The 18,330-nt window shown below is 37.6% G+C and overlaps 1 protein-coding gene across 3 annotated transcripts in view; it reads left to right on the top strand.

The window, feature by feature from the left end:
- The window catches only part of DNAJC24 (DnaJ heat shock protein family (Hsp40) member C24), a 43,246-nt gene that overhangs the window by 16,389 nt on the left and 8,527 nt on the right, over positions 1–18,330 (top strand). For all 3 annotated transcript variants that reach the window (XR_012660816.1, XR_012660815.1, XM_075094923.1), the window contains exon 3: positions 9,891–10,029. Coding sequence is in view for 1 of the 3 variants with exons in the window: in XM_075094923.1 (XP_074951024.1) it covers positions 9,891–10,029 (139 nt within the window). In the remaining 2 variants the exon portion in view is untranslated. The remainder of the gene's footprint in view (positions 1–9,890; positions 10,030–18,330) is intronic.

The following is an 18,330-nucleotide window of genomic DNA, read 5'->3' as shown; positions in this document are numbered from 1 at the left end:
CTCCCTCCTCCCATGATAGGAGAAAAGTTTAGTGTTTACGTATTTAAAATATTTTTTCAAAATGAATTCATTTTCTCCTACAGTTTAAGCTTATTTGTTTTACTGAAATAAACCACTTCCTGGTTTAGAATACTTCTATTGAATAAATCACTTAAATTTTTGTAAAATAATTAAGTGGTTTTTTCATCCTGCTCTAATTTAATGAGTTTAGCTGGTGAAGATGGAAAATGGCTTCTTTCTGTGACCTTTCAGTGAGTGCCACAGGGTGGGGGCCAAGTGCATGTTTGTCACCTTTTTTCTTGACCCACCCAGGTGGCTAAAATGTGGGTTTCTTAAATTTAGCTATCAAAAACCTCAAATTTCAGTTTAATAAACAATTTTATAATTCAATCTGTGTTCTGATTTAAATCCATTACAGAATGGATTCTGCAAGAAAGAGAGTTCAGCCCCAAAGCGTAACAGCTAGTCTCCATAGATTCTAATCTGTGTATCGTGCTGCCCGTAACCAGAGGGAATGAGCATTTGGAGCTGGTGTGCTTGATTGTTCAAATATAGCTGTTATATACATGCTGTAGGTAATACCAAATATGTGTGTTAATTATGTTAAATGCTGATAGGGATTTGTGTCTTAAAGTATTCAGTGTGACAGTGTATGTAGAATTAGCAAAAGTGTTAACTTTAAATGTAATTACATAGCTCCTGAAGTGTTGTAACTGTATTATATGGTTCCTTTTTTGTGCTGTGTCCAGTAGGGAGACTGTTCAGCTTTATCTTTTGGTGCTTTATCAGCTGATCTGGAACTTTCAATACGTGCTGCATAATTTGGTTTAAAATATCGCTACAAGCCTTATAATGGCATAGAATAGAACTGGAAATGTGCAGTTTTGCTGCGGTGTGGGGTGGTGGGGGAACCCACCCTCCTATACAGTGTTAAGCTTAGCTGTAGTATTTCAGGTACACAAGTTTAATATCTTGGGTAGTTCTAAACATGAATTTATTGAGCCCTGAGACCAACGGATACAGAATGTCTAGGTTTGTGATAACGATCATGAGGTGTGTGGCCTTGACCAGTCACACCTTAAATTGCCTGAAGACGGGGATTTCAGGAAGGGTACCCTTTGTCAAAAACCTGAGGTCAGTATGAACTTCGCAATGGAGTCAAGGTTTTTCCACTAACTATCACACCAGTATCTCATGGTCACAGCCTGTTGTAAGAGACTTTCAGACAGGCACTTCTGGATCAAAGCAACAAAACTCTTATTTCCAAATGCAATTTTAGAAAGAGGAGGGATGCTGCACTAAGCTTAGTTGTCCAAACTCGATTCCAAAGCTATGGGAATATGAAGACTGAACATGGGCTTTTTGTAGAGAGAGAGAGAGACAGATGCAGAGAATGTCAGCCTACCATATTATGCTGATTCTTGAAATTATTTAGAAGAGTTGTAGATTTCTTAGATATTCATAGACATGGCTTAAACACTGTGGTCATGTGGCCGGATTAAGGAATCTTGTTTTAAGAATTTTAATTTCTTTCTAATAAAAATGTGTCCACGTTGTCTGTAGATAACTAGAGAAATGGATGCAATTATAGACCCATTCCAGCCCTTGTTTAGCAGTTAATTTCTCCAGGTTTCTATGAGCATTTGGTCAGATCTACACAGATTTGGTTGTTGGTTTAAATCTAGCCAAGGCTGGTGGTGTCTTAATTGCTACCACAGAGCAACCATTTGGCCTGTGCGAGATGAATGTTGTCAAGGTACCTTCTGCAAGGCGGACATTCATCCACTGGGAATGTATCAAGAAAGTTTTCATTAATTGGTCCCTTTGTTGGCATTTGTGGCAGAGCGGCCAAAAACTGAGTATGAACAGACACTCTGTGTCAGAGGGTGAGATTTATTGGCAAGTCCCAGTAAAAACTGGTATTTACTACATGTGTTGTAAGCAGGGGCAAAGGACTTTCCTCTTAAGAACAGCTTGGCATTAAATTTACTCAGATTTCTTTTTTCTTTTTTTAAGGCAGGGAAATGTAACAAGAATTCAGACTACAGTGGGAAATTAAATAGGAAATAGCTAGTTAATATTTTTGTTCTTAATGTTGAATGACTTCCAGCTTCCTTCTAATATGTGAAGTATTATGATGAGCTCTGTAGTCTACAGACAAATTTGCATGGACCTGTGAATACTTCTGTCAGATGAGAACACTTGACAGATTTTGTCCTGACCTTGTTAGCTTAACCTGTAGATAATAATTACAGTGGATAATGTAGAAATGTTGCAGAAAGCATGAGAAATGTTTTTAAGCATAGTTTCCAATTTTGTTATTTTTATGTTCGTGTTAACTCCTGCGTTTTGTTCTTGTTCCGTTAAAAGGATGCACTTCATTATGTCACAAGGAATGTACTGGTAATGATTTGTGCATTTTGTCTTAGTGCAACACATTTGTTGCTAAAATTTGTATAAACAAACACTGTTTGTGTTAGGCTTTCTGTTCTGCTTGTGTAGGCCCATTTGGTCTTTAAAAGAATTTTAACTTATAATGTGGAATAAATAAAATAATAGTTTAGATTTATTAACCAAATAAACTGACATATATTAACTCTGAGAGAGAATTGTGATTCTGAAATTTGGATATATTGCTGCTTCAGTATTGAGCTTTGAATACAAGAATAAATAGATTGAACTCCACAAATACTGATAATATGCCTTTTTTTTTTTTTAAGAGTGTTGGCTATTAATCTGTGCAATTCTAGTAAGGAGTCAAAGTCTCATTCTGTTGGATTCCCAGCCATGAGTCTGGCAATGTTATTTGAAAAAAATGGCTTGGGTTTCTGTCTTTATCCGGCTGTTGCAATGTTTCCCCCTCTCATTCTTTTTCTCTTCTGAACAGCATAGTACCCAACTCTTGTGTCCACTTGCTGCCATTCACCTAACTCTCCTATCAGCAGAAATGGATGTCATTGACGTGTACTGCTGTTATCTCATACTATCAGATGCTTATCCATGGTGACTTTCACTTTTACAATGTTAATTCAACTGACCCTTTGCATACCAGTTTCATGACTTTTACCTCTTCTGTTTGTGATTTTAATTCAATTCTGTCATTTGTCAAAAATGGTGGCTTCACCAGATATGGAGCCGTGCTCTGTTTGTAAAGTTAGGGTTGAATTTCTGTTCCATGACCATTACTGAGTGCCTTTCACCACTGCTTATTTTTGAATATAAAGACAGATCTTTTTACAAAATTCAGGAGGTAATGTAGTTGTAGTGTAGGTCATGAACACTGTGGCTTCCTTTTACTTTTACCATGACAAACAAAAAGGATAATTCATACTTGGCTGGACATGTTATTTCTAGATGCATTACACGAAACAACTACTGTCAGGCTATAAAACTATCATAGCTGCTACTACTGACTAACATGGAGAAGGATGCTAAGAGATACTAAGTTTATTTTAGATGTTAAGATTCTATGATGGACTCCTATTTACAGCTTAGATTTAGTCATTAGATGTAGTTCCTACAAAAGGACGATTACTTGAACGCATGTAAGTAATCCCCTGTTAAAACCTTGCTACTTGATTTACTCGGGAACTTATGGCACATCTCTAGCTTTATAGATCCTTAGTCAAATATAGGTGCACATCCCCTATTGAAATAAAGCAGGAATTCAAGACTTGTTTAAACTTGTCAATTTAATTTAGCAAGGTGATTCCATGAGACTGTAGATAATTGCAGAGTTAAAAATCTTTAATAAATCTGACACGTTAGAAATCTACTATGCTGTAACTGGTGGTAGTACTGACTGCTCAGTGGTTACTTTGACTCATGATAGTAAGTCCAGAATAGTCTAATTTTTTAATTTTTCAGCTCTAATGGTTTCATCATTGTTCTATGTATGTCTTTACTTTTGAATTCTAGAAGCTTAATAATGGTTTCCCTTACACACACACAAAAAAAATCTAAAATGTGTGTAATAAAAAGTCTGAATATTTCTCAGAAATTATTGTCTCAGGAGAGAAGGTCAAGATCCAGTGCAGTCAAATCTGGTTCATCCTTTCTATATTACTTTTTATTTGTGGCTGAAGATATCTCCAAATGTTGGACAGCTTTGAATGAAATATTGGAAAATAGGAAAGACAAAGCCATGGAAAGCAGAGAGTACTCCTTATTTCAACCCCGGAAAAATTTAAAGCTGATCTACTTGATTTTCCTCAGTCAGAAAAATTAGAAAGTTTACATTTTAAATAGGCTTACTTAAAACCTGTGGAATTTTAGGGGGCAGACATTCTTTACAGTTATCTGTGAAAGACATAGTAGTAAATGAAAGCACTTTTTCCTAACTTAAATAAAAAATAGGAAGTAGTAGTAGTTTTCATAGAAAATAAAGCCTCCTATTTTGATGTATGGAATTGGGGACGTGGTGCATCTTTGGTTTTTAGAGTGAATACCCCTTACACGCAAGGCAAAATAGTAATGGTAATGTATTAAGTAATAAATGTGAGAAGGTATAGTACTTTTTTTAACCTTTTCTAAATAATCAGCCTTTTCAACTTGTCATGTGGAAAAGTAGTTATGAGTAAAAGTTTGGCTATATTAAGCAGTTTAGTTAGCGTGTATTCCACAGTTTAGCAAGAGATGACAAACCTATGCCTGTGTGCTTCACCCCTCCCCTCCTAGTAAGCTGTATTAAGTTGATTCTGACTGGGTGCTGTAAATTTCTTTTTTAAAATAAATTTGTGAACACCAGTAAGAAATGTACATTAAATTGATTTAACTAGATGTTTTCTGCTTGCTAATTTGAATTTGATTAAAATCAATCAACCCTATTACATTTATTGCTTAAAGTTAAGCAACTCGTACAAGTGTTAGGAGGATAGGGACCCTAGCGTGTCATCTCTGTGTCGCTTGATTTGCTCAACCAGCTATCACAGTTTCTCATCTTGTGGTATGAGAGTTCTTAAGGTCTGTTGGTATGGTTATCGAGATGTGATACCGTTACAGTTATTGACCAAATGGTCTTTATTTACTTCCAGGGATTAAAGTCCAGGGATTAATTTTGCAATTCTTAAAGTGCAGAAGGGACCAAACTTCATGGAGTATAAAGTAGGCAGAAATAAAGAATGTAGCAGTTGAATGTGCTGTAGCATGTTCCAAATTCATATACAAACCCTGTGGGTGAAAACCATGTGTGGTACACTGTATAAATAAAAATCTCACTGTGTAAATATTTGGAGTCAACACTTTTAATAATTTGGTGAACACAACATTGACACCTTTTTCCTGAGACAGAAAGTTTGCTCACTTGCTTGTTCTTTATTCTGCAGTAGGTATCAAAGGCCGTAGATTAGCATAGTGAAATACAATTAATTTACCTAAACTAAGATGTTCCATGAAAAACCGCTAAAGTTTTGGATACCATGAACTGAACCTGTATCTGCATTTCAGAGTATTTTTGCTGGGTGATGTGCTGTTCCCCACTATACCCAAGCTGCTGAAAAGTAGAGTCTGATGTATATTAAAAATAAGATAGTTCAATACAGTTGCTTTAGAAAGGTATAATGATGTTACTGTAATGTAAAAGGGCATGAGGTTAAGTTTGTATTAGCCTGCTTTTTTGTTTCCCTGCAGCACTAAAAATTTCACCAATCTCCAACAGATGATGTTTGAAGTGTGGCTTTCATTTGAGCTTTGGGCTTCAAGGCTTGTACTTTTTCAAATTTTTCTTAGTGGAATGGTTAATTTCTTTTTTTTTTAGGGTTTGTTTGGTTTTTGCAATCACTAAGAGCCAGAGTCCTCAAGAAATACTATGACAATGTGACATTTAAGATAAACGTAAGGGGAGAGAGCGGTATTGCATGTACGTGCAAGGTATTTTTTTATGGTTAACAAATGAACTAATATATTTCCATTATCAAGCAGTTTATTTTTTAATTCAATAACTACAAAGCATCATATGCTGTAAACTGATGTAAATTCCAGACAGTCTTCAGTGACGGAAAGAAGTTAGCAAATTACTTCTAGTAGATGTATAACAAAGGAAAACTGGATTAGGTGTATATCTCTAACCTTCCTTTTCCCCTCCCTCTGTCAAACTCAGAAAAATATACATTATTGTTTTTTATAAAGTCCTATTAAGTAGTAACATGTTAGTAAAAATTATTACAGTGTTCAAAAAATCAAGAAAAGTGCTCAGCGAGAGGTATTTTTATGGAAGTATTGCTTCTTAAAAACGTTACGTGTGTGCAGCCAGAAAGATTTAAATACATCCTAAGTGCAGTAATAGAGCTCAGGTGGCAGGTATGAATGACATGAAGATAATTTGCACAGATTGTGAGAAGTGATATTGCAGGAGACATTGGGGGGCCCTAACAATTGACGAACTTGCAACTGGATGCATACAGGGAGAGATGAACAATGGTTTGGTTTGAGTAGAAGGAGATAGGTTGAGTAGAAAACAGCCTTGTCTGTTTTCATTACGGAGCTTGTACATGGTTGCAGCTGAGATTAACCCAGAAATAAGGCTGAATGGGGAAAGAGGAGGAGATCAGAAACGTTCATCATATTTCACCTCCCTCAAAACCAAACCCCTGGCTTGTGTTGAGGCAGCTCCTCTGAAGGGTATGCTGGAGAGGGAGGAGAATCAGAAGCAAGAATATGGTAACCAAGAATGGGGGAAGAGACCAAAAGAGAGTATGGTTGATTAACGTCTGAAGTATTGATGGAGGGCATTAGAGTGCTCCCTCTAAACTTCAGCTCGTAGTAGGTTGGCTGAAATTCCGGTGTAATGTCCTCTGTGGGTGGTGTCTGAGGTGGCTGAATGGGGGGGACACCTCGTTTGTTGTCTCAGAGATGAGAGAAGGGTATGGGCAGTTGAATCAAAAGTGGATTTTTGCTACACACCAGCATTCTTGGATTTTGATCAGCAAGCTGGAGAGTAGGAAAATAGAGTCAATGAGAACAGGTAGGTAATGAATTCAGATGAAATGGGGATGCTGGGGGAAGGAAAAAAAAGGGATTAGAGTGAAAGAGCAGAGGTTTGAGGATTTTTTAGTGTAGACTTAGGCTACTAAAGAGTAATAGAGGAAGAAGCCTGACAAAGGAAGGAGCAAATAGTTTCAGAAGGCATGGAGACCAAAATGGATATATATTTGTTTTTTAATTAGCAGATCCCCTACAATGTAGTTATTAGTTACATGAAATTGTAGTTCTTCAAATATAAAAATTGCATATGCCACAAATATTGTTTTCTAAATCTATAGGAAAGAAGTTAAAAGCTAAAAGAGAAAGCTGAAGAATAATTAATTTAATGCATTATTAAAAAAAAAAAAACACCAGAATAGCCTTTTCTGCATTGATTATTATTTTTCCAAAGTGCGTCTGTGACACTTGTGGCTTACTGTTTTTCACTGACTACTTCAGTATAGTCCAAAATCACTTTTTGGTCAGACAGAGTTTGGGTGTAGCGAAGGCCAAGTGTGACCAGTTTTGTGCGGGTGTTTTGTCAACATTCTCGGCAGGAGGGAATCAGTGTTCTTGGTGCTGTTTTGGGCAATGGGTCAGTAATGTGCTCATGTATCTGTAAGACACTGATCTGAGAAGGTGTGGTCTTGTGGCCAATCCAAACATATAACAACATGGGCAACAGTTTTCTGGCAGTGCTGTTAAAATCTAATTAAGTTTCAGTGGCACTAAGTCTGGTATAATATTCCTTGATAGGCCTTTACACCCTTTTGGGTGTAAGCCTGTGGGAGAGTGCTTACAGTGTCATCCAAATGGAGTGAAATACACAGAAGTCATAACTCTCTTTGTAGGTATTATAATTAATCCTCCAGTATTTGGGGTGGGTCCAAATTTTTAAATAAAGCATCTGGAATATTTTAAAATAATGAAGTATCATTTTTTTAGATAAAATATTGCTTTGAGGAGTAACTGTTGGATGCATACCTCAAACATAATCGCTGAAAGGAAACCATATAAATCCTTAATGTGATCAGACTATTTTGCCTTGTGTGCTTAGTAAGCATTGATTTATTTTTTTAAAAAATGCCCTTTCACCAATGTGGTATACAATCAACCACCAACATTAAAAATGCTATTAAAATTGAAATACAACTGGAAAAGCAAAGGTTTCAGAAAAATGGATTTGAAAACAATACATTTAAATAGCTTTTACAGTACAACATGCCATCAGAATGCTGAATTGAGTGCCTACCAAGTAAAGGTATAATTACTCGTTGTCTAATTAGCTATTTAGAATACAGTGATTAAATGCGATGACTGAACCTTCCTTATTTGTTTGCACCTGAGAATGTTGTCATCTTCAGTTGGGGAGATAAAACGAGGATCTCTAAGAGATAAACCCAAATTTATGGATCACAACTGTGCTTCAGCCATATTTTCAGCAAGTTGCAAGCTAGTCCTCACACTTGAATGCAGAGATGACTTCAAGTGTGCTTACTTATATGGTGGAACAAAAATATACATTTGTGTACAGGCTTCATACTCGAGGTTGCAGGTGTGTTCGTTGGTATATGGAAGAATACCTGTGGAAAAACTTGAGGTCAAAGCTTAATATTTTGCTTTTATGTACGTTCTGTTGTTGTCATACCAGGGGTGTATCTGGGTAATACCCATCAGCCCAAATGGTAGATGCGTACATCAGTGAGCAAACAGACTCCACTAGAAGTGGTCCTTTTAAATTTCGTATTTTATGAAACACACGTGATATTAGGATTCCTTTCCTGTACAAAATTGATTATAAACTAGAAGAAAGTGATTCAGTTAATCAGAAATTTGCTCAAATACTTGTATAACAGCTGCTCTAAGTCTTAAAATCTGCTGTACATCTCAGTGCCCCAACTGATATTAGTATAAAGGGCAGAAGCTAAAGCTCCAGAATAAGGGATATCTTGATTTATAACACAGTTAACGGCTGATAGGTCTGATTATATCGCAACGTTCTCATCTTAAATGCTGTTTCCTGTTGGCTCATCGCTTATACCGCGCAATTTAAAATATCAAAAAAGAGATTACTGGGGATGAATTAAAGCTGTAGGAAGATGGAGCTTTGAAGGTTCCTCTTCAGCAGACATTTGAACCAAAAAGAAGTCAGAATGCTCTGTTCCGAACCTGTAGTACAAACAGTAAAGCAAATGCGTTACCAGTTTAATTATTAATGCCGATTTAACGTGGGATTTCTTGCAGCCATGTCCTTGAATAACCATTTCTTAACTAAAAGGACACAATTTTGTAGCCAGTGATCCATGGCTTTAAATATTTGGAAGGGCTATTGATTCACTGAACTGGAAGAAACTGAAGATGTTGAGGCAGATTTTCAAAAGTAGAATTACATGTATTATAAATTATATTTGATCATGTGTATTCTAATTACCATTTAAATAATAAAAAGCTAGGTCCATGTAATACAGTATTCAGTTCATCTGTAATAGCCTTAACTAAACATTGGTGGTATTGTTTAAATCAGCTGTCTGTAATATTACGAGAGCTACTAGAACCTAGACCACCTCCTCTTGTTCCCGTGTTGTGGTCCTCTGCGTGTACCTGTTTCTGTGTGTGGTAGTCGTTCTCTCTAGGTAAATTATCCATAGGACCAATGATTCCATCAGCAAATTATCCAGAAAATGCCGTCACTGCGCATGGTGACACTTGTGCCACTGGTGGTTTTGTTGCCATTTCAGTGGTCTAATTAAATTGGCAGTTTTCTTGTGTGCCCAGCGTCATTGTCTCCCTTCCTTTGGCACCTTAGCTCAGGCCTTCTCCTTTTCTCTGTCCTTTTAACTGACTATCAAATGCATTATTGATTGCTCCTCTTCCACCCTCCTCACTTCCACTCCCCTCAACTTTTTTAATCTTTTTTTTTTGATTGGCAGTATCATCCAGACAAACAGAAGGCAGATGTGCCAGCAGGAGAAGTGGAGGAGCGCGTGCAGAGGTTCATCGAAATTGATCAAGCGTGGAAAATTCTAGGGAACGAAGAGACAAAAAAAGAGTATGACCTGCAGCAGCGTGGTAGGTTCCTGCCAAGGAGTGCTGTAGTGGCAGCAGCTCTCTAAATAAGCAGGGTCTGGGAGTGGTAGTTAGATGGTATTTTAAAATGCTGTTTATTGCTGAACCAAATGTTTCTTTCACTCTTGTCCCACTTTCAAATGTGGATCCATTATTTATAGCTTTTGCTACACATACATTAGCCAGTGAAAATGCTGAATTACTTCCAACAAAACGTTAGGTGGCGTTATTCCTAATAATTTGAATGAACATGAAATTTATACTAATTACGGACCTTAGCCCTCTTTATTTTATTAAGGCAGCTTCATTACGCATTCTTAATTTTAAGTCTTATCCTACATTTGGTTGCACTATATTAGATATAAGTATTAATCCATTTATACCCAGTGTTCAATGTGTATGTGTTTATAAGCACTTCAGAATCATTAAGATACATTCTTTTTGGTTGTGTGTGCATTACGGTAGCTTTCATAATTCATCTGTAGGCTAAGCTAGCCTTCTTGAAGCAGGTTTATAAATAATATTCCAATATAACACATTAACTAGGCAGCTCTAGCATGCATTTCTTTTTATACCTCTCGGAAAATAGCTTCTTAAAACAGTGACAGGCTGTTGTGAGGAAGAAAGGGGGGAAATGTAGGTCAGGTCTGTCACACATGGGCTACCATTACATGAAGTGATAGGCTGTCTTTCTGCTCTGGCCTCAGGATAGGAGTCCCTCAGCCTTCCATTAGAACCTTCAATAAATGTATATCCACCCTACATGTTAATGGGGGGAGTCAATAATAGTGTATTGCCTGTGGGGAAAACACTCAGTCGCACTCTGCAGTAACACACTCTGGTCCAGCATTGACGTGTAGCCACCACCACTTTTGAATGTGTCTGATAAAAGCCCACTGTCTCTGCAGCTTGTTATTGAATTCTCTTCCATTGTACATTGGCACACCATCAGACCTTTCTCTCTTGTGCTGATTTTTAACTCCCCTGCCGCTGCGGATACCAGAACTTGGAGAGACAAAGGCTTAGTCATTCTGGCAGATATGCATCACTGCAGGATAAAAAGAGTGATATATAATTGTATATACCCAGTATGAATTCTCTAGTTAAATAATCTTGTATTTCAGACTTTGTGTGGGTTTTTGAAAAAGAGGGTGGAGGGGTAAAAACAGAATTGTTGAATAAATATTTTGAAAGAATGGGGAAAAAAATCGATCTTGCACTCATTTGTTATGTAAACAGTATTAGGATCAAACTTCAATAGATGTTCATCTCAAACTTAGTTTTTTAAATGCCTGAACGTGATGCCAGAACAGGAATTTCTGCTACCCAGTGCTCCCATCCTACTGTGCTCTTAGCATTGTAGTATCGGCTGTGTCTTCCATTATCGCAAATTGTACATGCGCAGGAAAAAGAAATATTAGAGGCTGTTGGAAGTCTTTTGTGTATCTAGTGAGTTTTACCTACAGCTTAAAAGCAGACCATGAAGTTCCATTTTGCTTGGGTCAGGTTAATCCACTGAAGTAGAGAGCTACATCAGGATTTAATAAGCTACTTTGTTTTCCCACAGAATTGAAGGACGTTGCTATAAATTAGTTTTGACAAAATTTATCTGATGGTATTTTAAAGGTTATCTGTATTTCCTGAGATTTTTTTTGCGTCCAGATGAGTTCTTCTAAAAGCTGCCTCAAGATTCTGTAAAAAGACTTGGTAAATAAAGAAAACAAAGCATGCATTTATTTACGCAGGCATTTGGTGACGGTACGATAATGGGATAGATGTATTTTAATATAGAGGGTGCCATTCACAGAGGACCCAGTGTTTCAGACTAAACCACATGTAACATACATGTGCAGTGTTGCTGCATTCTTTGCAGCACGTTCCCTGGCAGCAAAATGATGGTGAAATAAGTTCTAGTTCTTTGAATGCCTGTCAAGTTGCTTCTGAAGTCATGATTCTAGACATTGCTGTAAAAGCTCAGAGAAAGAAAGGAATTGAGTCAGCAGCTAAGGGGAATAGCGATGAGAGAGATAATACAACAAGTTAGTAAGACTGCAAAGCCAGTGTGCGCGCGTGTGGCTGCCAGTCAGCAGGAAGTCCTGTAGTCTTTTTCCCATTTCACAGATAGTTTATTTGTGGTACCTTCTTGTTTTATACTGACTAAATCTTAATTTACTTAATTCAGTACTAAGAAGCTGAAATTTGGGGGGGGTGTCTATGGTTTTTAATTGGGGGTTGTTGATTGAATCGTTGAGAATCACAAGTGAATGTGCTTTCATATATTACTACTGCTTTTCTCTGCAGGTATCAAAATGATCATCTTGTAATTTTTTTGTGCCTTCAGGCCATGGTATTAAAGAGGAAAGGACAAATCTCAAACCATTTAGAGGTTTTGGTCAAATACTTACCCAAGCCTCTCTGGTCTGGAAATCTCACAAGAACTGCCTTTTTCTGTGTCTTGTGAAAATTTTTCCAATTCATTGTTTTGATATATCTTTAATACCATATAGGAATTACCCTTTTGTAATGGTGGATCTTTTGCTTCCACTTCCTGTGAAAAATTTGGCAGATGAAAAAAAAGCCGCATAACAATTTACCTATTAAGAATGGACTTTTTTTTTCTTCAACAGATTTTCTTCTTAGAGATTTTTCCATTCTTTGTTCGGTATCCCGTTTAGAAAAGATGAATATACTGTTAAAATCAAGTTTGACAGTAATGGTTAGCAAAAGTTTTTCAGTGAGTTTAGCTTGGAAAAACCATTTATGGGTTTCATATTAGAAGTCATCTGAACCCTGAAAGTTTATGCTTCTGTGTCACAATGTGAAAGAAAGAATAAAAAAACTTTTCACAGAACCAGAAATCACATAGGTTGGAAGGGACCTTCATAGGTCATCTAGATCAATCTCTTACTGTTACTTACAGAGGGAGTCCACATAGGTCAGTTGCTCAGAGCTTCTCCAGCCTGGTTTTTAATATCTCCAAGGATGGAGATTCCAGAGCTGCTCTGGGCAGCCTGTTCCAGTGTTTGAACACCCTCATAGTAGAAAAATGAAAACAAACAAACACAAAACACCCAAAAAAAAACCCAGACCAACCAAACCATGTTTTGCTTCTATCAAGTTGGATATAAGGACTTTTTGCAACTTGTGCCTTTCAATTCTCATCCTTCCACCATGCATCGCTGAGAGGTCCTCCCTACACCCTCCTGTTAGGTAGCTGTAGACGGTGAGATGCCTGCGTTCTTTGGGCCTCTCCTTGCATGACGTGTCCCCCAACCCCTGACTGTGCTGACAGGCCACTGGCCTTGCTCCTGTATGTCAGCCCTTTGTATAGGGGAGACCAAAACTGGGCACGGGACTTCAGGTGCAATCTCGTTAAGTGCTGAGTAGAGAGGAAAAGAATCACTTCCTTGACCTGCCGGCTACGCTCTTGCTCATACAGCCCCGTATGGGGTCGGCTGTTGCCGCAAGAGCGCCTGCTGACTCGTGTTGAACCTGTTGTCCACCAGGACCTCAGGGCCTGTCCTGGAAAGCTGCTTTCCAGTCAGTTGTCTCCCAGCCTGTACTGGTGTATTGGGTTATTCCATCCCAAAAGCAGGACTTAATCCTTGCTGAACCCTTTGATGTCCCTGTCAGCCCACTTCTATATCCTATCAAGGTCCCTTTGAGTAGCAGCCCTGCAACTTTTGTGAACTTTTGTTGACTTAAATACAAAGGAATTGTGTACCTAAACGATCACATAATTAAGATAATTCATTTCATATTTTAATTAGTAATAGAGTGATTAATAGAAAGGTCATAGTTAAAAATTAAATCAAACTGGTGACTTTGATTAATTTCTGACACTTAATGTAGCAAATAATTCAAAGCTAATAATAGGATTGACACTAAAACCAGTTGCTTTGTATATGTTTTTGGGGCAGAGAGTAGAGAAATTTAAGAGTCTAAGGTTTTTCCCATGTGTGGCTCCAGTGAGGTTCTATCCAGGACAACATGTTTTTATGTGATGATGGACACCGGTGTCATAAAGCAGAAGTGTTTATAGGGTAGGGGTGTAGCCACCTGTAGGAGCTTCCACATCTCAGCACATACCTCCTTTTGATTTTCAAAGTTTAAATTAAATTTTTTGAAAAATGTACAGATGCAATTTTCATTCATGAATACATATTCCAGTATCATTACCCTTTTGGGTTTTGCTTCATTTATTAGAAGGAATACAGGTCCTAACTGGAATTGCAAGTGCCCCAGCTTGCGCCATTTGTCTCCGAGTACAGCGCTGGTTCCGTCCTCTCTGGACCTTCCCTTTAGGCAGCGGGGCACAACGAAAATCTTTCTGTAGCTTAAAATAGCTCACTTTAAAATATCTGGTTGCTAATTCAGCTTCCACTGACAACACCAATCTCTTTAAAATGTGCAAAATCTTTGAGGATGTGTCCTCACTCTCAGTTAAGTTTCTACTTCAGGTTTAGAAAGGGAGTCATACAGGTGTGGTCATAAATTAGGAAAATGACCCCTACTCCTTCCCCCTTCCTCTCCTAGTACTGAAAAGACTGTTTTGGAGATGGTCACTTTCCCGTTAATCCAGCATCTCCTCCTGTTCTAGCCATAAAGGGACGATTCTGTATTAGATACCAAGGCATCTTAACGTAATTTGGTAAATAGGAGGCCAGAAGAATAATCTTACAAATCTACTACAAGAATAAGCAGGAGAAGCAAGACAAAAGCCTACAAAAATGCTCATAATAGCAGAAATGGCAGTGGAACGCCTTGATGACCTTATTATGAGAAAGGGAAAAAAAAATTAATGCAGCACATTTTAGTTGTTCCTTGTTAAGAAAATTCCTTCTTTAAAAAAACCTTTTAGACAAAAATAAAGCTTTTAACATGGCCGTTAACTTGGGCTTTTCAGTGTGCCGGGTCGTAGTCTTTAAGTGCCATAAGTGCATGTTCCTTTTCTGGCCATGGATTTTATGGCTGTAGATCCTCAGCGAGTGCTGGAACACAAGCCTTTTACCGCAGCTTTTTGGAGCCAACTCTGATCCGCTTTGGGTACAAGTGATGTGGTATTTTTTTGTGTGTTTGTTTTTTTTAACAAACATAGCATTTTGTTATGAAAACTTGTTACATATGACTTTATAATTTCAAATTAAAGTAAGCACGGTTATTTTAAATTAATGCAAGAGAGTTAAACTTAAGTAATTGTTTAAAAACTAAATAGCCTATTAGAAAAAAGTTAACTTCTGAAAATATCCAGGTTTTGAGTACTGTGATTTTGATACTTAGTAGGTACTATGAACAGCATTTGCTTGACAGTACATCTCTTGAAATTTCTAAATTGTTTTTTTTAAAAATCCTAAGAATATATGACTGATAAAGAGCTAGAAAAATCTGTTAAGTGTTATGACTATTTTTACTATTACCATAAACTGTTAAAAGGGTCAAATTTCCATTTACTGCTTGCAGCCCTTTCCCTAAAACTCAGCCTTAAATAGCCCAAGAAATATTTATTGTATCCTCAAGTGAAACTTAAATACCTTTCCTCTTTTACAATTTCTGAATGACCCAGCAAGGGCTCTAGTAAAGCTTTACTGAACCAAGCTGCTAATAGTTATTTAATGTTGTTCTGTAGCCTGAAAGAATCTCAGTAGATTTTTTTCCTTTTAATCTCTTTGAATTGCAGGCTCATAAACCTCTCTGATGAGCCTGCCAGTGTTTTCTTAGATCCTGCAGTTGAGACAATGGAGCTGCAGAATCCTTTCACCTCTTGTTGTCAGACAAATCCAATAGATGGCAAAGCCAGGCAGGCTGTACTTCTTGTGAATTAAGATTTGTTTCTTGAGTTATGGTAGGTGATCAGGTGTTCACAATTTCCCTGTATGTTCAGGAAGTACACAGCTCTGCAGCCTGAGCAGGCATCACACGTGAGGCTATCGTGGAATTGGGTGCGGGTAACAATACCAGTCTTCGATAACCTTCTCCAGCAAGGGAGTGAAAATCAGATGCTGGTTTACTTCAGAGTACTGACTCTGAAGTTAACTCTCTACTAACAAGAGAGTCATGGCTGTAAGAATAATGATGGAGATGAAATAAGGGAGAGCACAAGAAAGGGTCAGCAACACACTTGGTGAGAACCATTAGGTTCGTAGTTCTGCTTGTAAGCTCCCCAAACTCATACTGGGCTTGTCCCTCTGTTTTTAAGTGGCTAAATAGGTTTCTGCTGCTTAAGGTATATTAGTTTGGGTAGTGTGTTTAACAGGAGAACTAGAAAATAAAAAAAGCTTTCTTCAACTCTGGAAAGTAAGACTTGAGCATCAGACTAGGAGTAACAGTCTCTGTTCAGGCAGGGAATTTTATGAGTGATTAATTTTGCCTGTTGATTTTTCTTTTTTTTTTTCTTTAAATAACAATTGCAGTAATGAATTGGAAAACCTTGGTTGAAATTCTGTTTCCTGGGCTTCATATTGTACTATGTTGGGAATAGAAGAGAGGGTAGGCTTTTCCTTAGCTGCTGCCTTCATTACTACACGAGTAACTTTACATCGGGAGGTATGCTAACCTCATGAATTTGCACCTCGCCAGTTCTCTTCGTGGTGGTAGATGGTCCATCTGCCCTTTACAATTCGTATTTTCTATCAGCAAGACGTGACCCAAACCTCCACTTCCAATCCTATAAAACTTGTTCTAAGTAAAATACTGCTTCATGAATTCCAAATAGGAAAGCCTCATTTCTTTTTTAACTCAATTTTTTGCTACCTGTAAATGAAGCTTAGGAAAATCTGTTCTTTGTACAGCCTAAGAGACCATTTTCCTTTGTGAATGTTTCTTCCAAGTATTAAAAAAAAAAAAAACCCAGGTGAAATAGGAAGCACCTGCCTTTTTCACACTGTTCTCACTGTTGCAGTACTGTCTTCTTCCACTACAGTGGAGAGAAGAACCTGAAGGTAGGTAGGTAGACAGACTTCTTTTTGATCTCTGCCTTTTTTTCTTTTTTAATTTCACTTTTTCCTTAAAAAAAGAGGAGGAGAAGTCTTTACTTCGCACAAGGCCTGCTGGAGGAGAGGCCTCTGGCTGGTTTTGTGGGTGTTTTCAGGATATTCACCTGAATATCCCGTTCTCATGTGTTGTAGCCAGGCGGCTGTACCAGAGTGACTCCAAGTAACGTGGAGTTATTTGGCAGGTGTTAAGACCACCTGACCGTTTACTTTATTTTGGACATTTCATGCAGTTAACTAATGTTCCGATCAGGTGTTAAGAACAATATTGTTATTTTGGATAACTAAAATGCTACACATAGCTCTTGTTTATTGTAATTGAGAGCATGCACAACAATGAGAACGCCTGATCGATAGGTATATCTTCCAGTTTTCATTCATCTTTACACTCTTGCTGATTTTTTTTACCCTTTCTTTGACAGCAGTAAAGTATCAGGAGTGAGTGGGTTAATTTTCTTTTAATTCTGACCTTTTCATTACAGAATAGATGTTCAGCAAAGGTAACGTCAAAGAGGCTGTATTGATTCTGTCATTATTTTGAATGTGTCTGATTTGTTTTAAACTCCTTCATTAAAACTAATTTAGATGAGGCTTATCCTCAAGGATCTATAATGTACATTTCTGTTAAAATTAGAACAGTCAGCTGCAAAATAAACACTTAATACTTAGAGGTTCTTGGGTTTTTTTAACTAGCTTTAAATGTCCAATTTAAAAACTCAAAATGTAAGTATTGACTCTTCCCCCCCCCCATTATACATCAGGATAGTTAAAATGCAAAGGGTAGGCTTCACTACATTACATTAATACTTCTACCTATGATACTACACTTTTAAAACTGACAGCTATGTAAGGGAAACAAAACCACAAATTTAAAAAAATTCGCTTAGATTTTAAAGTTAATTTAGATAATTAACTATAGAGAAAGCTGTGATTAGCTATTGCTAGGATTATACTGTCACAGTAGCCTTAAACTTCTTTGCAGCAACTTAACACTGCTTCGTTGTGTTAGGAATCTTCCTTGTGAATAGCTTGTTTTACATAGTTAATGGGTGAAATCAACTAACAGAATATTGATGTATGTCTGTTCTGAGTCACTACTTCACTGTTCAGAATCTGATACCAGCTTTTGAGGAGTGAGGTGGTTGCAATCAGATCACAGAATCCCAGGTTGGAAGGAACCTCAGGGATCATCTAGTCCAACCTCTCTAGGAAGAGCACAGCCTAGACAAGATGGCCCAGCACCCTGTCCAACCGACCCCTGAAGGTGTCCGATGTGGCCGAGTCAACCACTTCCCTGGGGAGATCATTCCAGTGG

The sequence above is a fragment of the Phalacrocorax aristotelis genome, chromosome 5 (assembly GCF_949628215.1).
Source record: "Phalacrocorax aristotelis chromosome 5, bGulAri2.1, whole genome shotgun sequence".
Lineage (NCBI taxonomy): Eukaryota > Metazoa > Chordata > Aves > Suliformes > Phalacrocoracidae > Phalacrocorax > Phalacrocorax aristotelis.
Note: the sequence above shows the minus strand (reverse complement) of the source record. Positions and strands in the feature narration are given on the sequence as shown.